Source organism: Mycotypha africana (genome assembly GCF_025528875.1).
Source record: "Mycotypha africana strain NRRL 2978 chromosome Unknown BDF20scaffold_2, whole genome shotgun sequence".
In the NCBI taxonomy this organism is placed as follows: Eukaryota; Fungi; Mucoromycota; class Mucoromycetes; order Mucorales; family Mycotyphaceae; genus Mycotypha; species Mycotypha africana.
Genome location: NW_026515726.1, coordinates 891,706 through 915,437, shown reverse-complemented (window position 1 = coordinate 915,437; position 23,732 = coordinate 891,706). Strand labels below are relative to the sequence as shown.

Below are 23,732 nucleotides of genomic sequence, written 5' to 3'. Positions count from 1 at the left end.
CAACCATTGTTCACAAGTGCTTAAAAAAGGGAGCATGTTGTTGCCCACGAGAAAGCGATGCTTATGTGCGAAAAGTGTCAATCTGTCATCCAGCATAAAGCCTCTGCTATAACTACGGCGTGATATGTGTGGATTCTTCATTTGGCAGTTTTCCTATAACGATTCCTTCATTCGAAACTTTTCATCAGCATCAGTCCGTCTGCTCTAACCAAAAGGACAAAAGCTCAATGCTCGTTCTAGAAATAGAAATGGTACCATAGCATGCGTCATGCATGGTTATTCTTTCTTTGATGCGTTTATTAAACGTATGCACACTTGAAAAGATAAATAAATTATCTGTCACTAATGTATTCAGGCTAAATACTGGCTTTTTTTTCCTTTTTAAATAAAATCATCAACCTTGCGAGTAACTATTGTAGAAACTTTTTATCTACCCCTGCTACTAACCTCTGTTATATAGCCTTTATTGCCAATTCCTATATTGTACTCTAGAAGAACACTATTGTGTTTCGACTGTAAAATATGTCTTTGCCGTGCCTTGAAAACGAGTAGTTTACCCTACAGTATGGATACATCATTTCAACTGCTGTGAAGACCAAGCTGAGATACAACGTAGATGGCACCAGATAATTTGAGCTCTGTGAACTACAGTATCCCCTTCTTTTCACTTGATACAATACATTTTCCTATGGACCAAACATAGTTGCGTGCGATTGCCTTTTAACTTCAACTAATACGACATCAGTGGCAGATTATGGACTGAAACCCTGCTGTTCCGCAAGTAAAAATCAGTAGAAGAGTAGATGTTTGTTCCTGCCTAAAAGAGCCCACGACGTTCACTCCGCTTTGTTGACCTACTATCTCAATGTTACATTGGTCTGGGTAGTGAGCATATCCGTAAATAAAAGTGGTTTATTGACAATATCGTAAAAGTGTAATAAAGCAAACAATGGCATCAGTTTTATAGAACACAAATTTTATGTCCTCAATCTTTCTTGATGAATTTTGAAGAACTAAATGAACTCTGACACCACAACTACCATCAATCCTTACGAAAAGGTAAAATTCATCGTTATCAACTTTTTAAAGCCGTTTGCACGGAATTAAAATATATTAAATAGGAGATACAGAAATTATAACTTCTATTGGTTTAAATAGCAATCATTCAAAAGGAGTTACAATTGTTTTCAAAAAGTATATAAAGGCGCTCATTTTTCTGAATTTCCGCTTCTTTTTTCTTCACTCAGAAATCAGCTCAGCACAGATATTGCAGTAGCTTTGATTTCTAAACTGGTTTCCTCTGTGTAGATGGGCCTAGTACTCCTATTGTATCATAATGGTCCTTCTATTCATGTGTAATGCTGGTTGTTACCACTTGCCTGAAATAGGTGTCTGTCGGTTCCTCGTGAGCCGGTAGCATAAGGTTAATGTCAACCAGCCCCATGGGCAGCCATGTTGATGTCTCTCCTCGTGGGGGCTGCCTGGGCAACTACTTTCCTAGAGAGTAGGCTAGAACATCAACACCTTTTTTTTATATTATAATTCAAATAGTAAATGAAAAAAAAAAAGAGAAAAAAAAGATATAATTATCTTTGTGCAAATCTTACTAGTACAATTGAAAAAGTCTATTACACTTTCGAAAAGGAACAAAGAACAGCATTGATTGATTTCACGTGCTATCTTTTGTTAAAGTTTCATTGCTTTATCTTTATTAAATCCTCTTCTTCGCAGGGTAGCGGTTGCCTAAGAAAGAAAAAGAATAGAACTAAAGGCAAAAAGATTACATTGAGCATATTTTCACCTACTTTAACATATTTTTAGTATATGAATGTGCAAGTTATCACTCATTTATGTTTTACAAAAATTGCTGAAGCTAAGTTAGGTGATCAATTTTCATGATCGGAAAAGAGAGGGGTAACTTGCACTTGACCATACGCCAACATCCGCAAAGCAGCGTCATCCCTGCGAAACAAGGACAGCGGGATGGCTACTTTCTTGTAAGGTGAATTGGGGGATGCATGATAACGAACGTGTAAAGTCAGAACGGATAAAGATATTGGATTATAAACAATGGATACCAGTTATAGAATGCTGAAGAAGAGGGTGATGTCCACTCCCCAAAAAGGTGTACCCATTGTAGGTAAACGGCATTTTCTGATCTTTAGCGCAAGAATTGTCGCTTCAATAATATATCTGTTTAAGGCAAAAAATAATACAAAATTGCAACGCAGTGAACGAAATTAGAATCATTAGATGCAGAATCATGTATCTTAATGGTAAGGGAGGAAAGGAAGCCTTGCATGTGGAACTAGACGATATACTATATGCCCAAACATGCTGCAAATTAAGAAAACGCTTTGCTGACTAAGGCATTTTCCCGTTTCTGCATTTTGAAATAAAGTCAATGATATAGGCAACACCAACTTTTTGCTCGCTTGCTGATTATTTTCTTTCTTTCTATTCACAAAGCTCGCTATGACTACTACAGAACTGCCAGCTTTTCAAAAAATTATTACACGCTCATTCATAGATGTTGAAGTGATCGATGAAGGCATCAACACTGATCAATTTTTAGAAGCGACTGATGGCCTGATCAAAATGTTTGGTAAGTGGAGAAAAGCATTCTGTGTATCCTTTTTGCCAATCATGTTTAGGGCAAATGTTAATGATGCACCTACTACGCTATAGATTTATTCGGCAGTGCTGCTTTTAGTGTGGTTCAAAATGATATGCGTAACAACGTGAAAAAGATAAGAACCCGATTTATGGAGAATCCTGTTGAATACGATACCTTGGAGAAACTAATGGCAAAAGAAGCTCATTTGAAAAAGAGAACAGCTACAGAAGCTTTACTATGGTTGAAGCGAGGTCTTGAATTTACATCACAATCCTTACTTCACAGTCTTCAAAACCCTAACGATGAGTTGAAGACATCCTTTTCACAAGCCTATGAAAAGACATTGAAACCTCATCATAATTTTCTAGTGCGACCTATATTCAATGCAAGTACCACTCTTCATTAAACTAAACAGAAATCTGTATATCAAACTAACCCTTTTTTTCTGTCCCGGAATACAGCTCGCTATGAATGCATGTCCTTGGAGAAAAGATTTTTATGAAAGAATTGACGTAACAACAGAAGAAAACACCAAGATGATGAAGGAATGGTTGGATGCATTGCAGCATTTGATTGATATTTTAAATCATGTTTTCAAGAAAAATCCAGCATATACAAAACATTAGAACTGGTTTTATAAATAGTTATTTTGAGTTATTACTCCTACAGCTTATACTACTACTGCTGCTGCTACTAGTACTTCTACCACCTTAGTAACAACCGCTGTCTGGATATATGTATATAGGCATGCATTTACACAGTCAGATTTTTCAATAGAACTTCATTCTTGCGTTTTTCGTACTCTTCAAATCTCAACACTGCATATTCCATATAGTTGAAATCAATATCAGAAACCATTGCTTGTATCATTGCCCATAATCCCCAATAATAATGCGATGCTAATGCAAATCCGTTTACTTCTTTATATAATTTCAATTTTTCCTCTTTTGTTGGTTCAACTGCAATTTGAAAAGAATAAAAAAGTTGTTAGAAATTAATCGCAAAAAATTGCAAATCATGGTGAAGCGCTTCGATTGACTGTACCTCCATTGTTGTATTCCGTTAGATACCAATCAAACCATTTTAATTGAAATTCTTTTGAAGGGTATCTCCAATATTCGCACTCGAATCCAGCAAATTCATTGAAGTGGTTGCCAATATCGAAGCCACGGAAAGCATAACAGCCATATTCATAGTCTATAAAGTTGGCTTCCTCTATTGGATGGGCAAAAAATGTTATTCGAAATCCAACAGAAGTAGAGGCTTTTAATTTGTTTGTTTTTTTTTCCGTACCCTTTTCTTCATCAAAAATAATGTTTCCATATAGTAAATCATTATGCGAGAAAACAATAGGCGACTCAAGTGTTTCTAATGATTCGATCAACGTCTCCAACTAAAAGCGAGTCATCTATGTCAGTCATGTCAACAGAAAGTGAAACGGCTTCATATCGACGACTAATTTACCTCTGATCTAATCTTTTTCATGTCGAAATTTGTTTCAAAAATCGACTGCGTGCTTGCATTTTCATATTTTTCAGGTACTGAAAAATAAAAACAACATAAAGACTTTGTGAACCAAGAATATACTTCCAAGTTGTAGCCCCTATCCATACATACCTTGTTCTAACCATTTATACATAGTTGCCCATAATTTTTGCTGTTCTTTCTTGTCACTCCCTGGATGATGTTGTGTTTGAGGTAGTTTAACTTTATGCCATTTTGCAAGCTTTTTAGCTATCCATTCGGCTGTTTTTTCTTGCCCTAATTCTTCAACTGTGGAGACCTTTCCTTTTATAAAACCGTACACAAGACCATTTTTGAATCTAGCATATAGTGGTGGACACATATTCTGCGAAGCCAAGGTGATGATATTCTAATGGAAAGAATAATTGCTTCAAGGTCAGAGATTCGATCTATCATAAATACCAAGAACAATTGCTATAATACAGAAGTTACATACAATAATTTCCTGTTTGCGGTCAATTAAGCGCTCAGAACCTTTGCCATAAGCGCGTACTAGCACTGAAAAAGCAGTGGGCATATATGTTACTCGAACCACTAATGATAAGGCAGAGTATAGTGTCAGAAATCAGGCTCAAATATGTATTTGACTAGCACAAAACAGAGTCATAGATTGCTCGCCTTACATTGATTGGTAATACCGTCTTTACACTGAAAAAATTGAATGTCTTCATATTTCCAGTGGGGAAAAACGCAAGAAACTACTTTGAATGCTCCATCAAAAAGTGCATCTTTTGAAATCTCAACGTCGAAGAATGGGGTTGTCTCGATCAGCTGCTTCAAGCTTTCTTCTTCCGCCAAAGTGCTTGGTGTATCGGCTGGACCAATAGAAGTATTTGGTGGCATCACTGTCTGATAATTATGTGAACTATTCAACTAAGACACTAGAAGTATCAAAAGTATGAAACGGCAAGAAGGAGAAGGGTATAGTAACAAATTATGGAAGGCTAAAAAGATGGAAAAGAGAAAAAAAGATGGCAAATAGCAGCACTGAAAAAATATACATTTAGAAAATCAGGTTTACCATCCAATCAGATTCAACTCCTTCTCGATTTGGGTCACATGCCAGGAGCGACTTCCATGTGTAACTTATATATTAGCTGTTAAAGTTATAAGCACAACTTTCATCTTTTTGAGAGCCATACGGCTGAAACATGACCTTTTGACTTTGTTTCCTTTTTTTTAATTGTGCATTCTCTATATTGCGTCTGATGGTTTCACACGATATTTGATCCAGGAACAAGAGGCGTCAGCCAATTGCATGTATAATCCCGACGAACGATCGCTGCTATTACATTTCTGTTAAGCATAATCAACAGCTGTAATAATCTAAAAATTACAGCTTTAAAGCCCTTTGGTGATCATTTCGCTATTCCGTAGATTCCGTAATTGCAGAGATTGCCCATCTCTTCGGTTAAAATGACACTATTTCCCCATAATTTTTGGCACGATCTTCATAATCGAGTTAACACACTCTGCAAAATTTTAATTGGGCACAAAAGTGAAAAAATAATTCCGAGAGGAACAAAAATCAGACAAGACCTTCGAAATCCAAATAGCGGTCCTTTGTGAATGGCATTGCAAGCTTTATAAATTCGACTTGTGAAAGTTTCATTAGTCAAAAAGCTTATGCCTTCGAACTTACTTTTAATAATGCTCCAAGTTGTTTGATTGGATTAAATTTTGGTGAATATTGATGGAGATAGACGTAGCAGTAATTCACGGCGAACAATAATGCGTCTAGATATTCTTCATGTAAATGAAATCAGTGCATTATCCATAATTATGTGATGGGTTTATTGCTCATGCTTATCTAGGCAAAGCACCGACTTTTATAGTGACAATACCATGGGGTGCTATAGCTCCTAAAATAGGTGTAACTCTAGCTTCAATTACAAGAGTAAAAACTACTGCTTTTGTTCCTTGATTGGACCACGCTATCGACGAGATACTGCCTCATCAAAGAAAATGCAATCGCTCTTACAAACATACCAATCTACGCGCAGTCATTCATATTTCTTTTCAATAAAATTTGATGCAATCCTTCCTTGACTGTACATATGTGCTCTTTTGAAGAACTTTTGCACAATTTCTAATAAGAGACTAATGGAGAATTGTTAGGTTTTTAACAGCACCTTTGACCTGCAAAGGATCATCCTTTTATGTTGCTTCTCAATAAGGCTGGAAACGCTTATTCAAAAAGGATCTTGGAGAAGTAGCTCTTACAGTCCGCTAAGTTTTTAAAAACTCCTGTTCTTCATTTTGAAAGGTATATTTCCTACAAAAATACACTCCCTTAAAGAAGCTCTGCTATCTTTTTTAGTATTAAAGTCATTTTATAGGGCAACATATTGATAGAAAGTCTAAACAAAACGAACAAAGCACAATTTATATGTTCCAGACGCAATCAGCCTATCAAAGCCAGCAAATATGTGCTGCTAAATAAAAAGCAGTTTATTGAATGTAAATATGCTCAGCTGTCTAAATCTTGAGTATGATCCCAGTACTGATACCTTTTGATCACACTCTTATATAATTCTAATAGTACACTTCAGTCATTCTGGAAGATTTATAAAGTACGGTATAACTAAAATAGATCGATCCAAGAATTATTTAGTGACCATTTACGTTGGCGTTTTTTCTTTTTCCAAGCATATATAACTTACGATTATAACAGTAACCATTGAAATACAATAATGAGTGATGCAGCTAAAGCACTTATTTGAAGCTCAAAATAGCAATGGACTGAAATAGGAGAATCTATAGTAATAGACAGATTTCGACGTCGCTTATGGCAAGGTGATCCTTTTCTCTAACTGATCTGGCGAAAGCCGAAATAATCGAAACAATCGACGTTTCTCTACCATCTATATGCATAATGATGGTAGTAAAGGTGTCTGCAATACAGCTATACTACTTATAAGTGTATGTCTCTCACCTATGGTATGCACGGGTTAATGACAAGGTCTTTCTCATATGGAAATTTGAGAGCCTTTCGTCAAGCCGATTGAATGATCAAGATTTTTATAGTATCCGACTCCATGGTATTGTTACCCAGCTGCACCGGGTATCGGTAACATTTACATATATTCCAGAACTATTGGACACATGTAGTAACTGTTTTCGTGCTTATATAGCGAAAGCCGTAATATATTCGCTAACAATGGAATTTCACTGCTGGAAGCGTTTAGGTCAAATACCTGTCATTTGTTATTGTACTTTACACAGTATATTCCTGCTTGACATCTCATTAGAGACTGTTTTTAAACGAAAGTAAGGAAATGAAGATTATTGTAGTCTCAGCAGTTAGAAGAGAAAAGTTTTTTTAATTGAGATCCCATTAGTTTATTTCGTCAACAATTAAATAGATACAGGTTTCATAAAGAAAGGAATTTTACTGTTCTTCTATTTAAAAGTGATATATTATTTCATATATATCACTTACATTGACCAGTAAGAAGCATATAGTAGCCAAGGAAACGAGTTTGTTGCAGCTGTTGTTGCTTATTAAGTGCTTGCGTCCTGCTTTCCGTTGGTATTACTGTTATTTTGCCGAGTATCTGCCAAACCCAATTTAGCATCCTTGAATGGTAAACCTTTGTGTAATCTTAATGCAGGCAATGTACCGATAGCGGATGAATCTGATGCAGCGTCAGTGGAAGCAATGTTTGATGTTGTGTTATCAGGGTTTGCCAAAGGCAAAGCTGAAACAGTTATGGCCAGAAAGAGAAAACCAACGAAAAGGATAGCAAAGACACGATAACAAGAGTTCATTGTAATTGTTTATGTGCAATTAGGTTTCAGAAATTGGGATGCTTTAGGGTGATCTCAAAGGTTAAAAGTTAGAGAAGGAAAGAAGAAAGGAAAGATTTAAAAAAGCTGAGATAGTAGAGTCTTATATAGCAAAGTATAAGATGTTGGCCGGCCCCTTGGCCCTCATTTCTTGTTCGAGATGTCTGTGAAATACACATTGCACAATTATTTATTTTTTCTCGGTTCTCAGGTACAGTTCAAACAATAAGCATATTACAGAACGTGTATCGTTCAAGCATGATAAATTAACAATAATAATCTTTTATTTGAAGATGCATATAAAAAAAAAAGAAAAATAGAAACTGATAATCATATGATGAAGGACATAAATTAGTAAATGTTATTTATACAATATACAATCTCACGTAAAGTACAGAACCATTATGAAGAAAGGAAATGGAATGAGAGCGAAAAAGAGAGGCATACAGATGGATAAAGAAAAGTGACCATTGGATGTATACAGAAGGAGTAGAATCCTTTGTCTTGATTCTTTTTTTTTTTTCTTTTTTTTTTTTGGTTTATTGCCTCAGAAGGCAAGGGTCCAATTACCGACTAAGTGTACTTGCCGATAAAATCCGTCTTAACGTACTCGACTTTTGAAAAAAGAATGATGCAGCTGATGTAGACGATTTCTCTGACGCTTTATCCGCTTCCATATGGCCATTACTGTCGTTATTGTCACTATCGCCACGGATATAATCATCAGCAGTAGTAGGTAACGTTAAAGCATTATGAGAAGCTGTTTGCTTTGCAATCTTTATATTATCTTCTTCATTGGAAATTGGGTAAAATTGGGCCATTAATATTTGATTTGGGGTTGGTAACATATGACTATTGCCGGTTGAAAAAGGGGACGGAAATGAAGGTAGAGAGTTGTAAGAGAATTGGTAAGGTTGATGTTCTTGTTGATACATATGCTTATCCAAAATAGCTATCAGGCTTTCATGCTGTTCAATCATTGCTTTCCATATCAAAGTCCATTGTTTATTCTTGATAGTTTGCTGAGCGATCAATGCAGAAGATTGCTCGAGTATATTGATCTTTTTGTTATTAGAACTGCCTCTCTTCCTTCGTTTACGGAATGTGGTAGCTGTATGATCCAGGAGTGATTGCTCAAAGCCGGTACAAACAGGTGCTAATACCGTAGCCAAAGCCTCGGGACACATCTTGTTGGCTTTGACATGATGTTGTACCTGAGCTGTCATGAGTAAGATCGCATGCAGTAACTGTCGATGATAATATGGTAGCTGTAAGATTATACTGACTAAATCTTTTACATTGATAGCGGTACGATATTTTTGTTCGTCTACAAGTATGGAAGAAGCGGAGGATAATGATACGAGGTATTGAAATTGATCGTGGAAAGTGACAGGTATAACTGGTTCAGGCAGTTCACGTAAATACTTTTTAACGAGACTAGCGAGAGTATGGATATCAAATTGTGAAGCGTCGAAGTTTATATCCTGCTGTTCATGTGCAGTATCTAATTTTTCTTTGAGCAGATTTACTTCTGAAGCTGATCCAGATAACCGAAATATACCTTCCGTAGTTAAGCCTTTTCAGACAATGAAAAAAAAAAAAAGAAGAGAAACGCATCAGCAACCTATCATACATAAACTCTGGTTCATGCACTCTTTTGAATATATACCTCTTTTTGTTATCTCTTCGAAACAAATAGCAACAGGGCTGGGTACTTTCAATTCCCATAATTTGGTACCTAGTTTCGAAGCGTCACATAATGGAACTCCAAAGATGCCTGAAACCAACGCTGTTTAAGCAAATGCCTCGGTTGATTGTGGTTATTTAGGTACATTCTACATACCTTTCACAGGTACATCATTTTGAAAACACAAGTCGTTACTTTTTGACTTTGAAAACCAGTTGGAAAATAGGTTTCTGTATTTCTTCCTTTTTTGATTATGGCTGGTATTGGTGTTTGTCATATAAAACGATAGAAAACGAAAAGTTGAGCAGATTGTAGAAGAAGGAAAGGAAAGGGAAATAGCTTGTTGATGAGGAAGCAGAAAACTGGCCTTTTTTTTTTGTTTTAATTCGGATTTATTAAAAAAGGCAAAAGCATATTGTTTTCGTTAATGTCCAAAATAGGGGTCTTTTTTCCATTTCAAAACACAAACAGGTACAACAGCACGCGAAGACGGCATTAGAGCATAATATAAAAAAAAAAGTACGAATTTTAAAGTCCTTCTTTTGCGCACAGAGAAGCTGTTTTTCTTCTCGTCTTCACTTTGCTTTATCTATCTCTTTCTTTTGTATTCTGTTGAAATCCTCTGCTAACAAAAAGCGAAGAGAAATGCAGCAATCAAGACTTCTTACTTGACTGAATGGCTAAACTTGCCAGCTTTATCAGTGCATCACAAATCAATGGCATGTATTAATCCAGCTTCTATAAAGATGGAGTAAATTGATTTCAGGAGCAGTAACCCTACAAACAGTGTTCCGGGCATGCTTTAAAAAGTAGTATTTTCCTTACGAAGTAGATTATGTTTGGGTTATTATTGACCAAGTGCTATCAACAGAGTTATCGGCTCTTTCTGTTTCTTCATATTAAAAAAGGATGCCCCATTTCTGTTTTAGTTTTTGTGATTGTCAAATAAGCCTTTTGAGGTTTTTTTTAAATAGAACTGAAACTACAAGTGCCTGTACAGGACATTGATTTGAAAGATTAACACTTTGATGATCAGCAGATTTAAGCAGAAGGCAGGGGTTTCGTATTAACTGATTATGTAGTTCGGAATTTTTGAGGTCTGAGTAGCAAGTACGTAACAGCTAGTACTGTAATATTATCGATGAAGTATATTAAGTGTTGGCAGTATGTCTGTTGATGCGCTCTGTACAACATACAACGCTCAGATTTTATTAGCTTGATTTGGAACAATAGCAATGACAGACTTCTTTGTACTATCCATTACTCGTACTGATCTTACGATCACACTTTTCATAATATTTATTGAAATATAACCTACATAGCTCAAATATGCTAGTCATTGAAATATGCATATTTATAGCAACTCAAGGTGTATTTTGCCTGGCAAACAATTGCGATTTTCCATATGCATCAAGGGCAGAATGGTTGTTGTATAAGCTAGTAAATGCATTCCCCAATGCTTATGTTGGCAAACTATAGGGAAAAAAAAAATAAGTTACACATTCTTGTTGCATGTGAATGCAGGTATATAAAAGCTGCTAAATCTTTCTTTTTTCTCTATCAACTCTATTTGTTTATAATCATCGATCAATAACTAATGCCAGCGCTAGGACTGTTTGCATCAAATAACAACAGCGCTCTAGCGCCTATCGCTTTTGCACAAACTATCAGTGTTTCATTAGTCTTTCTTACAGGATTGCTGGCACTTAAATATCCTGACCGAGCCATTTTTGATGAATATCGTGAGGGAATCAATAACCGCAAAGGATGGCCTCTTGTTGGTAGCCTGCCAGCCATCGTATCTAATGCAGAAAAATTGCATGAATTCTTATTGGATGGCTTCAAAGAAAGGCTGACTGGGTAAAGTCATCTAGCTGAACTGTTGCTCAAATATGTAAGGTTGTTAACATAAATCTTCTATATCAAATTGAAGGACGGCTTCATCATTAGGTTTACCGCGATCCATTTTTACGATCGACCCCAGGAATGTGGAGCATATTTTGAAATGTAAAAATAAGATAACACCTCAGCAAATTATATTCATGCTGACAAGTAATATCTGATTATTGACAAGGTGCTGCCCTTCATTTTCTGTTCTTTAGACAACTTTGAAAATTATGTTAAAGGTCCACAGTTGAATTCTGCAACCGGAGATCTATTAGGCCATGGTATATTTAATGCAAATGGAGAGAAATGGAAATATCAAAGAAAAACAGCGAGTCATATTTTTAATGTGAAGAATTTTAGAGATCATTTCACTGCGTAGGTCATCAAAACACTACATTGCAGCCATTGTCTTTGGATAAAGCAGTAACTGTGATCTTTCTAATTTTAGTGTGTTCGTAGAAGAACTGGATATCATGAGCGCAGGCATTCTGGATAAAGCAGCAGACACTAATCAGATCGTTGATTTCCACGATATCATGTTCAAATTTACCTTGGATTCCTTCATTCTGTAAAGAGAAAAATGGAGCGTCAAGTTACCTTCAGACTAATAATGACATTCATATTCAACATTTAACTCTAGTATCGGTTTCGGTGTACAACTAAATGCTTTAAGTAGCAAAGAAAAAGTTCCGTTTGCAGCCTCTTTTGACGAATGCCAATTAAACAGTTTCAAGCGCTTTGTCAACCCAAGTTGGAAATTGACAGAACCTCTCGCACATTTACTACAGCCTTGGAAGAAGAGTCTCAGTCAGCACTTACATACGGTGAATGAATTTGCTCGAGAAGTAATTGAGCTTCGGCGAAAGCAGCTGGAAAAGGGTGAAATCCATCTTGACCTATTGTCCAGATTCATGGAGGCAAGGAATGAGCACAATGAACTACTCAATGATAAAGAACTAAGAGATGTAGTCTTGAATTTTGTCATTGCTGGAAGAGACACAACAGCTCAAGCGTTATCCTGGACATTTTATATGCTTATGCTGCATCCACGCATCGAGAAGAAGCTGCTGCAAGAAGTTAATATTAGCATATCTCATGACATGAAAAACGAACCTGCTGAACTATATAATGTGATAAAAAAAATGAATTACGCCCATGCTATGTAAGTTGATTATTATTGCGGTTGTTCTTATCACACCATCTAACCGCTTTTTTGTTTCTTCGCTAAACACTCAATACAGCTTTTATGAAGTTTTGAGATTGTTCCCTTCGGTCCCAAATAACCAGAAGTATGCTTTGAACAATGATGTATGGCCTGATGGAACACAAATCCAGAAGGGTGATTATGTTACGTGGAGTCCATGGGCTCAAGGTCGGTCTGAAATTGTTTGGGGACCAGACGCAAAGCAATTTAAACCAGAGAGATGGATTATGCCAAATGGTGAACTAAAAAGAGAAACTCAGGGTCAATGGCCAGCATTCCATGGCGGCCCTCGCGTATGTCTCGGTCAGAATTTAGCTACATTGGAAGCTTTGGTAGCTCTTGCTTATATTGTAAAAGACTACAAGCTAACGCTAGTTCCTGGACAGAACATTACCTATCAAGTCTCTTTAACATTGCCTATGAAAGAAGGAATGAAGGTCTATGTTGAGCGACGAAGGAAATAATTAAGAACTTAGAACACGCGATTACAGTATTATTATTATTACGTAAACTTAAACTTCATGAACTAATCTTATAAACTCGTAATAAAAAAGACGAGCCATGGAACCAATACTAATCCTATGCTTCTGTTATGATAATGTGTACCGTATATCTTGTCTTATAAGTACGTATCACGTTTGTTACCAGATCAATTTTTGCGGAACTTTAATTTGCAGCCACGGCTTCCTCTTCATGGACAATGAAGAAGGAAGAAAAAGGAGGATCTACTTCTTTCTGAAGTAGCAAACTCGCCAATGACTTCGGCCAATACACTTGAAATTGTTCTTCGATATGCCTTATTGCACTGTTGCAAAGCTGAACAGGTAAAACGAAAAATAGATCATTTGAAGTTGTCTGGATTGGCTTCAATTTACCAACGTGCATAAAGTGGATAGAGCCGACGAAAGAATGCCTTGAAGCTGGCAGCACAACTGTAGAACTATGCGGTAAACCTTACAGAAAAATCGATTTATTCAATAAATGTACTCAGTTGCTCATTGGCCTTGGCTTTAGATCTACTGCTAACTTTCTTGTTTTCAACAACGCGAATTGCCGATGCTTTGATTGAGGAATACTTAACTATATCAATAATTGGGCGAGCAACACTAAACTCAACGAACGCTACGCTATCCGCCAATAATAATCTTCAGAGCGACATGGATACTAGTATAAAGCCTCTTATTGAAATAGATACTTTTATAACTCAACTGCTACCATTCCTCGAATCTACAACAACCAGCGGCAACTTTGAACAATCTCACCATTGGACCTTTTTACTGAGACTTTTATCATATATACTAGCCCCGCTTGATTCCGATCGGATTATTGTTGATTTGCAAAGAGGAAAAGAAAATTCGCTAGTCGAGATCCTTATTGATGTTTTCAAACTTCTGTCACATATACTTGCCACGGGGTTGTATCACGATTGGTATATTAAGGCTACTGACAGTACTAATAGAATATCTGGTAGCACCAATGCGCCGCTTGCAGCTACCATGTCATTTCAAAACAATGAAAATTACAATAATAATAATACACAACCTGCGTTCGATTCTCAATTCTCATTTGTGTCTCAGACTTCGATAGATTTGGGGGATGGAGGAATTGATGCGACACTCGATATCGATAATACACAGGTTCAAATAGAAGACGATGGTATAGTGATGCTGGACAATAACGAGGGAGTAGAAACCGGCGGCGAAGCCAGACTAAAGAAGGACCCGAGTATGGCCGATGGCAAAAGCGACAGTCAGAAGAGCAAGGCAGGAAGAGAACTTAGTAAGACGAACTCAGCAGTTATTGAGAATGCTGTTCTAGCAGCGCAAATTATGATTATGTTGATAGAAAAAAAAGATGTCAAACGTATTTTCGAATTGCAACATAACCTAAAACGACAGCTAGAGCAAAAGACAGAAGAAGGGATAGAAGGTGCAAATGATACCACACAGCACGACAACAACAACGGTAGCAGTAATGCATTTGAACCATGGATCGAATGCCAAATTAAATTAGACCCCAAAAACCCTGCTATCAAAGCGTGCAGATCAAATGAAGCCTCTCAGAACTCAATCATTCAACGGGCTTTAACGTTAGTACAAAAATTGACAGATAGGGATATAGAACGAAGAATGGCTGTACATATGAAATATCATGAATTGGAAGATGAAGGCACAGCAAGAGCCATGCCAAGTGCGGGGGTCATGGGTCTTTTATATCATATGGTGCAAATCAGGCCTTCTCTTGACGATGATTATATTTTGGATCACTTGGTTAAGCTACAGACAATAAAAGGTTCTTTTGATGAGTCATTTTTCTTGGAGATTTGGCTAACAGCCCTTGGTGGCCTTCGAGAAGCATCGTTGAATACGAGTTGCCAAATTCCCCCTATGATCGAGAAAGAGAACATTATATCAAAAGGCAACACGAACCAGAATTGTAACTCTGTTGTGGCTACGAATAGACTTCTATGGAAGAGTATAGTCTTAGTCAAGGTAAAAAAGACAAAACAGAAGAACAAACGAGGCATTGCATAGTCATTTTTTTAGGGAGTCTAACTGAAGAAGTATGTGATTTTTTAGTTGCCTGATTTGTTGGACAAATTACAGCATTTAAAGCGAGATAAAGGCATTAAGCTGACAGGTACTGATGAGGTGAGTCATTTCTAGGATATAGTTTTGGTGCGGCTTATTTTTGACCAGCAAGGCTATTTACACCATTGTTGTAGTCATATAATGCCTTTGAGTCAGCCTTAATGAAACTGGAAGCATTTACTGGCCTTATCAATGCTTGTAGCATCCCGGCATGCTGCACGGAATATTATGCACCAGATTCGACGTGCTCGTCACTTGTGGATAAAATGATAGCGGGAGAAAAAGGAACAGAAAATCTAGAGGCTGAAGACGATTTCATGAATATGATCAATGAGATGGATTCTACAGCTGACGATTTGAATGGACCAATTTTGAAGTATTTGCATGCTTTAAGCAATAATGACATATTCACAAATATTGTGCTTGTTTGTCACAGACATGGATTTGTGCGGTCAGAGGTTGTAGAAGAGCTTTTACAAAAGAGAAAAGTGAAAGAACAAAATGATAGCATGGACATCGATAATGATTTAGGGGAATTAACTCCCGTTGCTGCTGTTGATCAGGTGAATTGAAGAATAGATTGATGAAACTTGTAAGAAAGGAGCTTCCTAACTCTTTTCTTCATGCGTGTTTCCCAGAATATCGATGTGCGATTTAAAAGCATTAAAGAGAAATTGTCATCTACTGCTTTGCTGGAATTGATACATATTGGATTAGTATCACCTATTCATCTGAGAAAGATTATTGACTTCATTTTAGCTCTGTTGAAAGAGAAATCTATTGCGAATGATTTCTATTCACTTTCCACAATTTGTGATGTTCTAGCACAATGCCCTTGCAGCGTCGATTTGATTCTTCAGCTTTATACCCCGCAAGAATTGCTCAGCCCTTTAGAGAATATCTGCAACAATTGGGACCCCAATGGCTACCAAACAGAAATGATAGATGAATTAACAATTCTAACAACTGAAGAAAGCAAGGAGAAACTAAGTGGAGGGCACTTACTCTATCAAAAATACGGCAGAATCTGGAATTTTGTAATTTCAGTAGTGAAAAGATTCAAGGTAACAAAGTAAGAAAGCATGAAAGAATGCTCTCCCTCCTCGTCCCTATTCTTTCCTCCAACCCGAACTATATTCTGACGTCAAGAAAAAATCTATTCAGCTTTATAGAGATTTAGATAAGGTCTTCATCGATAAATCTGGCCTCCTCTATACATACTTTGCCGAGGGACCAACTATTTATGGTATTGATATCTTGGATGATTCTATGGAAGTCTATATTGAGAATTGGATGAGCGGTCTCGCAGCAGGAGACGAGTTATCCGAAGATTTGCTCAAGTCGTCAAGCCCTCAAATTCTCCTGAAGATTTTCCCTAGCATTATCCAACGTGCTATTTTACTTTATAGCAATAAGCAAATGGACAATGACACGTTTGTCCGTATCATTTCTTATTTCCAAAAGCCTGTGTTGGACTTTACTTTATCGGGTATTTTCAATATCCTTTGTGAAGAACTTTTGAACGGACAATCTGCTATTGCTCTTTTATGCTTGCGTCAGTACATTATGGGTTGTAATAACGAGAACAATAACTGCTCGCCTCTTTCGCGTGATATCAGTCTCCATCCTGTTTTGGGATCACTAGAATCCTTATTAGAATTTAAGCGTCAAGAGGCCGCTTTCTCGACAACAGAAAATGAGGAGGATATTCAATTGGTAAAGGGCATGTCTGAACTTATGCAATATATTCATACGGACAACAAATTGGATAAATTAACAGAAGACCATTCTATGATGCATGTGGAAACGGTGACGACCGGTGTGATACCCTCAACCTTATTTGAAAAGGCATCTACCATGTTTCGCTATATTGTGAAGAGCGGTCGCTCGTTGTACATGGGTGATGTAGATACAGACACCAATGCCCTGTGGGATGATCAAGCGCCTACAAAAATGCAAGTTGTTTCTCATTGCTTGGATATGACTTTATTTGAAACCGCTCTAGAAATTGGTGGTGGTCATTGGTTTGTCAATATGATTGTAGATCAAGTATTAGAAGCAGGGAGAAGTGGAGGCGCTGCTAGAGCAGGTAAGAGAGAATGGGATGAAAGATGTTTGTGAGGAAAAAAGAAAAAAAGTTAAAAAAGTTCAGACAGCTTTCCCTTGCTGACGGAGGCTCTAACACGACTCCTTGGCCTTCTTTCACACATCGACGTATATAGCTGAATTGGGCTCTTGCCTTATCACAACACCTTTATTATACTCAGCCAATCGATATAACAGCTGTATCAATCTATTGAGATGCTTGCTACAGGATGTATTACCGTCGAGCCTTCATCATTGTGCAGAAAAAAACATGTCATACTTCCAAGGACAGACGCTTGGTGTATTTACAAGTGATTGTTTGGTTTTAATGCAGAACAGAGATGAAACAGTCAGCAAGCTTGGAAAACTGTTCTTCAATGACTTGTACATCAATAACAGCAATAGCCATGATAACGATGAAAGTAGTCATCGTACCGAGAGGAAAAAATCAATAGCAGTGGTAGACGAGCCACAGATCGTTGAAGGAACACGATTTACCGCTTGGGACGGCACAGTAACGAAAAGCGCTGTATGGCGAGGTTTTATTAAAGGACTAATGAGCAATCCTATGATAGAAGAAGTTTGGCCAAATGCTTTTATTTAACGACCTCATATTACATTAAATCATCAACTGTACATATCTATGAAACTGAACGATAATAGATTGTTATAATTTCCAATATGAAATTAAATTGAATTTTTATGGTTTTTTTTTGGGGGTGGTATATATACGAAGAATATCACTAGTTACCTATCAGCGGCTTTACACAGTGACTAAAGGCGTATTCACTGTATTACTCTGAATGGAATATTCACCAAAGCCTTCTAAACTCACAATGGTGTCGTGAAGATTTACAATAGAAGGGTCGTGGCTGACACTAATAATTGTAGTTCCTAGTGTTTTCAAAGCATTGTAAAAGTATTCACTGGTTTCTGCATCTACTGCACTTGTTGCTTCATCCAACACTATATGAATGAGAAAATGATGTAATTTAATAGAAAGCGAGAGAGGGGCATGACTATAATTTGTCTCTCAATTTCATTTTCACTGATCTACCTGTAAAACGGGGTTTCCAGTAAAATATACGAGCAAACGCTAGTCGTTGCCTCTCGCCAGGAGACAGCAAGCTATTCCATTCTTCACCATAAATTGTATCGTAAGATTCAATAAGCCCTGACAAGTGACGTAGGTGAACTTTATCCAAGAGCTCAAGCACTTCCTCGTCTGTAACTAAAGAACGCATAAAAGTATGTATATGCGTATAGTGTTAGTCAAGTTGTCTATATTCTTCAAGAGTAGGAACATACTTTTCACAGTGGAAGATGAAATCCGGCTACTATCACATCGCCCATTGTTGCCAGTAGGACTGCTAGGATATATGAGTTGTTCTCTCAAAGAGCCCACAATCAAGTAAGGCGTTTGAGGTAAATAGATGATATTCTTGCCTACATCGGAAGCACCAGAAATTTCTATAGAACCTTCGTCACAAGGCCATAGACTCGCTAAGGCACGAAGAAGAGACGTTTTTCCAGAACCATTTGGACCAACGATAGCCACACTTTCACCCACGTGAATGGTTAGATTGAAATGTTGTACTATCAACTTCTTGAGACGACGACGACGCTCATGAGGTGTAGAAAGAGAGACGTCTCTGAAGGTAATAGCAGCCGTCGTAGGTGCGTTGCTATGGTTGCTGGTGTGAGCTGTAGTTTGAATGCTATTCCTGTTGCTACCACTACTCGTACTCAATTTTTCACTTTGTCTGCATTCTTCATCTGCTTTTTCGTTTATTTCATTCAGTGTTTCCAAAAGCTCACTTATACGAGCAGTATAGCCTGCAAGATCAGAAACTTTACTTGATTGCTCCAGGATGGTTGAAAATAGATAAATCAAATACATGGCCACGAAAGAATTCTGATGTATGGTAAAGAAGAGCAAAAATGAAGAGATCAGTCACCCGTACCTATTCCTTTTTCCATTGTGAACGAAAGAGTTTTTGTTTTACTGCACTGATGATCGAACTCAATTCTGAAGCATCTTTTCCGTCAAACACTCCCATGAATAGGGGAATAGAAATGATCAAATAACTAAGCACCGACCCCAAATAAGAGAAACTTTCATTTGCCACTAATGAAAAATAATCATGTATTGGTTGTGCATTCTGACCTCCTGAACGAAGCGCAGGATAGAAATACAAGTGTACATCGTCTTTTACCTTTCAAAGGGAACTCTTTATTCACAATGGTTTTCTGATAGGCAAGTAGTGTATCCAAACTCTGTTGCGCTCTCATCCTCTCATCGTCTTCTCCTGCACAAAAAGCAATGGATTCTACAAAGTCTCTTAATCGAACGTGCAAATATCTAAAGTTTCCTTCTTGTAGTTCTTTAAAAAAGACAGCATTGACCAAAGGTTGAATATACTTTTGACTTAGGTAAGAACCCACAACAAAATAGGTGTAGATGAATAAAGGTCCAGAGATACCCGTGACCATGGTGCACTTGTAAGTATAATAGACGACCATGATGGGCGCAATAATCAGGTTGGTAACTATTTGTCGTAGTGTTTCGGAGAACTTTTCTATATCTTGCGTTATACGTTGATCTCTATCACGTAGGGCGTTGAGATAGGGGGTGGGGGGGGAGGGCGTAGGTTAGAGAAGAAAAAAGATACAAATCTATAAAAGTAGATTGCACACTTTACGGATTATCAATCTTGTTATACTTTGTCAAAAGGGTATACATGGCTTTGGATCGTAGATATTGATTTTGGATATGGATCGTGAGCAATTCTCTCGCTTTCAAAGCAAACAAACCTCCCATGAAATTCAACAAACTTTTGCACTATTCAAAAAACGTAAGCATTGGGGGAGTTGTGGAAAGGGGATACAAAGTGTCAGTCATTTTGTCTCTGTTTTCTGAATGTGAGCATGACAATAGAAAATGGGTCTTCATAAAAAAGTGTTTCTTTACAATAGCAATCACAAATACAAGCAACAGACATGGGATGATGAAGGTACCAAATTTTGCTTTATCCTTGGTAGTAAGTATAGTATAAAACTGGCTCGGTATCATGCCCACGAAATAAACAAGTATTTCGTAAAGTACAGCCAGGGTGACGAACAGAATATAAAGCCAGAATAAACTATTTTGTCGAGCTTTCTTTTTTGTTGACCAGCAAGGATAGATAGCGTTGCTTTTGAACAGTATTTTCAAGACAGAAAAGAGTCTGCTGAAAAACAGCATGTCAAACTTGTAGTTTTTTGGTTGTTGGCTGTTGTTTTGCTCGATTGAATCTGTATCGGCCCCATTGTCACTGTCTTTATCGATAATACAGTCGTCTCTATGTTCTAAAGAGGAGGAGAGCAAATTTTCTTGCTCCTCACTCATTGGAAATCAATGGTTTGAAAGTGAATGAGAGAAAGATGAGGAAAAAAAATAAAAAAAGGGGAATCCGTTGATGATGGTAAGGGTCTTTGATTCTTTTCTTTTGCTACACAAAGTACCTATGCCGCTGTTGGTCGAGATGATCTCAGGGTCTTAGTTATCCAATAAAAGAAATGTCAAAGCGGATTTTTCTTTTTTTTTTTTTTTTTTAAATCATTCAAAAAAAGAAGAAAACGATATGCCCACTGCCACTACTTTCGATCTATTTGAAGAAATAACTGTTGAAGAGCAACAAGAATTAGACAATAGAAAAAAACAATTTAATGTCGATATTGAAAAACAGATCGCTGCTTTGCCAGCAGATCCAAAGCAACGATCGATGAGTGAAAATCGCTTCATTTTTAATCACGTCCGTGAGGAAAAGTTTGCACGACCTGGTCAGCACCGTCAATTACTTTCACGACAAGAATGTCAACATGTCCTTGACGTGTGCAGAGCTCAGAAAGCCGATAGCCATCAGTGGACGACCGATCGTCATTCCGCTTTTCCTACTACTGACATTCCCGTCCGTCATGATGACCAGTTACGCCACTTGGAAGATCTTGTAAAGACACGTTTATTTGATGAACTTGCCGACCATTATGGATTCAAGGCGTCCGACCTGGCATTTCGAGATATTTTCTTGGTAAAATACTCGGCTTGTGCTCAAAGGGGCTTGAAACTGCATACAGACGGATGTTTGTTTTCCATTACGTTACTCATCAGTCATGAAGATGATTTTGAAGGCGGAGGCACTTATTTCAAAAACATGGATGACATTGTTTATTTGAAGCAAGGGGATTGCGCTTATCATGATGCCCATGTCTTACATAGTGGCGTGGATATAACGAAAGGAGAAAGATATATCTTGGTTGGATTTATAGATACTGTTGACACCGTGTCAAAGGATGAAAAAATGAATAAACAAACGTTGAGAAGGTAAAAAACAATTCGAAAAGAAAGGCCATTGATTTGAAAGAGACGGAGGGAAAGGTTTGTGTTTATTCTTTCGAGGTGTTGTTTGTTCGTTCATCGGTAGGCACTCCTAAAATGGCAGCCACCCTACGTTTCGTCATATGCTGTATATGCCAATGTACATCTTCATTCTTTTGCTTTTTGCTCTTCAGCACATCAAGGAATGCCGTTACTATATCGGACAAGTCCACACATTTACAGCCTTCCTCGACTTCTATACCGATAAAGTAGTAAGTCAAATACAGAGTACCTGGTGTGAAAATGCCTGTGTTCTGTAACGATTTGACCTCTTCCATGGTATAGTTGTTTCGTAAGGCTTCCTTTTCTGAATGAGTCCGGTAATTATATATACTGGTTATTTCTTTGCTGGCAGGTTGCATCAATCGGATAAATCGTGATTTTTCCAATAACCCGATAAAGACTGGTATATTATGTGCCATGCGTCTAATCCTAAGTAGCCCCCCATCATTTCAACGCAACGAAAAAATTAGTTTGTCTGTTTTGCTTTACTATCGTAAGAAGAAGACGACCGTCCTCTTGAAAATAGATGATTTTTTACCAATGTTCATGGTTATTCGCTGTTGTACAACTTGTTGTAATGGTTAAAAAGTGATGGTATCTTTTAAAGTAATTCACTGCATTAAAAAATTTGTTGAGTTTTTTCAATGGACTGACTTGGGTATTCAGTATAATGGATGCTAGCCAACGAATGACGTAAAAGAAAAAAAACAACACACACACCAGTAAGTAGATCTATCTATTGATATATCCTTTTTCCTGCCTACTTGTGAATGCCACATTTTTCTCTATAAAATACAATACCTCTTTCGAATTCTCTCGTCATGATGGTTTTGGTGGATTTAGTCACATAGGGTGCTGCATTAGACACTGGATAACAAGGGGACACTATCGGCATGACAGCTTCCTCAAATTCTTTCAACATTTTGTATTCCAGCTTTTGGTTACGTCCTGGTATTTTGTCTGTAAAGAGGACTGGCGTTGGCCATGGCCAATCAGCCCAGGTATCATAAAATCGAATCAATAACTGCGAGATATCTAAATTGGGTGCTTGCCGATGGGTCATGTATATTTTAAGCAGGAGTAATGTCCAGGTGCTGCCATTCAAGTAGCCTAAAGGTTTGTTGTAGATTTGACGTTGACTCGCCCAGTGTTTGATGATTTGCAAGCACGAGTTGAAAAGCAGTCTGTGTTCTGGTTTGATGTGGGATTGGATGAATTGACAAACGCGAGGACCGTCCATACTTGCGACACAAGTGGGGTCGATCCCTTCCAGGAGGTTGTCATCGAGAAGGTCGAGGTTGTCTTTAACAATGGTCGGTAATCTCAATCGAACAAAGGAGATATCCACAGAAATATTGTCAATGACGCATTTGATGATGGGAACCGTCGCTCGACGTACTAGCTATGGATTCCTCCCCCCCACCCCCCATGACAGAAGAGTAAATTAAGGAATATCAGTCAGGTGGAAGGGGACGAAGAGAGCTATTTGTGTTTCCTTACCTCTACATCAAGGACGGTGGCCATTTTTTTAAGATGGCGAGGAAAATATTGAAAGAAATCCTGTCTGCGAATGGACCAAGGACAGAGTAAAACACAATCAATATCAGAGCTCCTCGTATAGCCACCTAAAGCGTAAGAGCCAAAGGGTGCCAGATGACATGTAGGTGGGTTGAACTTGTTGTCTGGATTGTCCATCAAAACCGACTCGACGAAATTGGGCAATATCTTTTCCAATAAATTGATCACCCTTCTCCTATGAGAGGGCGAGTCCGTGAAAGACGACTGATAAATACAAAGAACTCTTTTCTCAAACAACAGTAGTATCTGACTCACCTTTTCAAGGCCTCTTCCTGAGTTTCAACAATATGATTGTTTTCTAAAAAAGCGATCCATTGCTCATTAGTAATGTCTGTTGTTGTTGTCGTCAT

General features: G+C 37.6%; 8 protein-coding genes across 8 annotated transcripts; 4 read left to right on the top strand and 4 right to left on the bottom strand.

The window, feature by feature from the left end:
• Positions 1 to 2,475: 2,475 nt before the first annotated feature.
• BDF20DRAFT_910172 (glycolipid transfer protein domain-containing protein) lies at positions 2,476 to 3,243 on the top strand (the record flags this gene model as incomplete). Its single annotated transcript, XM_053083681.1, has 3 exons — positions 2,476 to 2,605; positions 2,689 to 2,984; positions 3,079 to 3,243. The coding sequence occupies 3 exons, from the start codon at positions 2,476 to 2,478 to the stop codon at positions 3,241 to 3,243; spliced, it is 591 nt and encodes a 196-aa protein (XP_052938949.1).
• Positions 3,244 to 3,370: 127 nt separating this feature from the next.
• Positions 3,371 to 4,984, bottom strand: BDF20DRAFT_832496 (kinase-like domain-containing protein; the record flags this gene model as incomplete). Its single annotated transcript, XM_053078545.1, has 6 exons — positions 3,371 to 3,576; positions 3,662 to 4,010; positions 4,082 to 4,158; positions 4,235 to 4,490; positions 4,578 to 4,675; positions 4,765 to 4,984. 6 exons carry the CDS (start codon positions 4,982 to 4,984, stop codon positions 3,371 to 3,373), a joined length of 1,206 nt encoding a protein of 401 aa, XP_052938948.1.
• Positions 4,985 to 8,186: 3,202 nt separating this feature from the next.
• BDF20DRAFT_275671 (Rho GTPase activation protein) lies at positions 8,187 to 10,097 on the bottom strand. Its single transcript, XM_053075061.1, has 3 exons — positions 9,813 to 10,097; positions 9,600 to 9,707; positions 8,187 to 9,506 (listed from the first exon to the last, which is right to left on the bottom strand). The coding sequence occupies exons 1-3, from the start codon at positions 9,892 to 9,894 to the stop codon at positions 8,497 to 8,499; spliced, it is 1,200 nt and encodes a 399-aa protein (XP_052938947.1). The 5' UTR covers positions 9,895 to 10,097; the 3' UTR covers positions 8,187 to 8,496.
• A 1,084-nt stretch (positions 10,098 to 11,181) lies between these two features.
• Positions 11,182 to 13,435, top strand: BDF20DRAFT_851014 (cytochrome P450). The gene is made up of 6 exons (XM_053079998.1): positions 11,182 to 11,477; positions 11,551 to 11,624; positions 11,720 to 11,879; positions 11,953 to 12,072; positions 12,145 to 12,666; positions 12,746 to 13,435. The coding sequence occupies exons 1-6, from the start codon at positions 11,215 to 11,217 to the stop codon at positions 13,170 to 13,172; spliced, it is 1,566 nt and encodes a 521-aa protein (XP_052938946.1). The 5' UTR covers positions 11,182 to 11,214; the 3' UTR covers positions 13,173 to 13,435.
• Positions 13,436 to 18,044, top strand: BDF20DRAFT_851010 (uncharacterized protein). Its single transcript, XM_053079997.1, has 8 exons — positions 13,436 to 13,532; positions 13,598 to 13,655; positions 13,723 to 15,200; positions 15,288 to 15,359; positions 15,434 to 15,862; positions 15,938 to 16,363; positions 16,464 to 17,388; positions 17,522 to 18,044. Exons 1-8 carry the CDS (start codon positions 13,464 to 13,466, stop codon positions 17,986 to 17,988), a joined length of 3,924 nt encoding a protein of 1,307 aa, XP_052938945.1. The 5' UTR covers positions 13,436 to 13,463; the 3' UTR covers positions 17,989 to 18,044.
• Positions 18,045 to 21,002, bottom strand: BDF20DRAFT_850997 (ATP-binding cassette sub-family D member 4). The gene is made up of 7 exons (XM_053079996.1): positions 20,356 to 21,002; positions 20,087 to 20,226; positions 19,601 to 19,989; positions 19,391 to 19,512; positions 18,693 to 19,299; positions 18,442 to 18,615; positions 18,045 to 18,350 (listed from the first exon to the last, which is right to left on the bottom strand). The coding sequence occupies exons 1-7, from the start codon at positions 20,770 to 20,772 to the stop codon at positions 18,148 to 18,150; spliced, it is 2,052 nt and encodes a 683-aa protein (XP_052938944.1). The 5' UTR covers positions 20,773 to 21,002; the 3' UTR covers positions 18,045 to 18,147.
• Positions 21,003 to 21,007: 5 nt separating this feature from the next.
• BDF20DRAFT_814367 (uncharacterized protein) lies at positions 21,008 to 21,751 on the top strand (the record flags this gene model as incomplete). Its single annotated transcript, XM_053076969.1, has 1 exon — positions 21,008 to 21,751. One exon carries the CDS (start codon positions 21,008 to 21,010, stop codon positions 21,749 to 21,751), a length of 744 nt encoding a protein of 247 aa, XP_052938943.1.
• A 58-nt stretch (positions 21,752 to 21,809) lies between these two features.
• On the bottom strand, positions 21,810 to 23,732 carry BDF20DRAFT_904612 (Poly(A) polymerase central domain-containing protein; the record flags this gene model as incomplete). Its single annotated transcript, XM_053083054.1, has 5 exons — positions 21,810 to 22,233; positions 22,343 to 22,481; positions 22,606 to 23,206; positions 23,305 to 23,557; positions 23,638 to 23,732. The coding sequence occupies 5 exons, from the start codon at positions 23,730 to 23,732 to the stop codon at positions 21,810 to 21,812; spliced, it is 1,512 nt and encodes a 503-aa protein (XP_052938942.1).

What these genes read in the sequence shown, in the direction of transcription:
- BDF20DRAFT_851010 (XM_053079997.1), top strand. Translation starts at nt 13,464, where the DNA reads ATGACTTCGGCCAATACACTTGAAATTGTTCTTCGATATGCCTTATTG. An exon ending in ACTGTTGCAAAGCTGAACAG is followed by an intron (nt 13,533 to 13,597) that starts GTAAAACGAAAA and finishes ACGTGCATAAAG; the next exon opens with TGGATAGAGCCGACGAAAGA. An exon ending in CCGTTGCTGCTGTTGATCAG is followed by an intron (nt 15,863 to 15,937) that starts GTGAATTGAAGA and finishes CGTGTTTCCCAG; the next exon opens with AATATCGATGTGCGATTTAA.
- BDF20DRAFT_850997 (XM_053079996.1), bottom strand. Translation starts at nt 20,772, where the DNA reads ATGAGTGAGGAGCAAGAAAATTTGCTCTCCTCCTCTTTAGAACATAGA. An exon ending in TATAACAAGATTGATAATCC is followed by an intron (nt 19,990 to 20,086) that starts GTAAAGTGTGCA and finishes CCTACGTGATAG; the next exon opens with AGATCAACGTATAACGCAAG. An exon ending in TAAAGAGTTCCCTTTGAAAG is followed by an intron (nt 19,513 to 19,600) that starts GTAAAAGACGAT and finishes ATTTTTCATTAG; the next exon opens with TGGCAAATGAAAGTTTCTCT.
- BDF20DRAFT_851014 (XM_053079998.1), top strand. Translation starts at nt 11,215, where the DNA reads ATGCCAGCGCTAGGACTGTTTGCATCAAATAACAACAGCGCTCTAGCG. An exon ending in TTCAAAGAAAGGCTGACTGG is followed by an intron (nt 11,478 to 11,550) that starts GTAAAGTCATCT and finishes ATCAAATTGAAG; the next exon opens with GACGGCTTCATCATTAGGTT. An exon ending in TTTAGAGATCATTTCACTGC is followed by an intron (nt 11,880 to 11,952) that starts GTAGGTCATCAA and finishes TTCTAATTTTAG; the next exon opens with TGTGTTCGTAGAAGAACTGG.
- BDF20DRAFT_275671 (XM_053075061.1), bottom strand. Translation starts at nt 9,894, where the DNA reads ATGACAAACACCAATACCAGCCATAATCAAAAAAGGAAGAAATACAGA. An exon ending in CTGGTTTTCAAAGTCAAAAA is followed by an intron (nt 9,708 to 9,812) that starts GTAACGACTTGT and finishes CGTTGGTTTCAG; the next exon opens with GCATCTTTGGAGTTCCATTA. An exon ending in CGAAGAGATAACAAAAAGAG is followed by an intron (nt 9,507 to 9,599) that starts GTATATATTCAA and finishes TTGTCTGAAAAG; the next exon opens with GCTTAACTACGGAAGGTATA.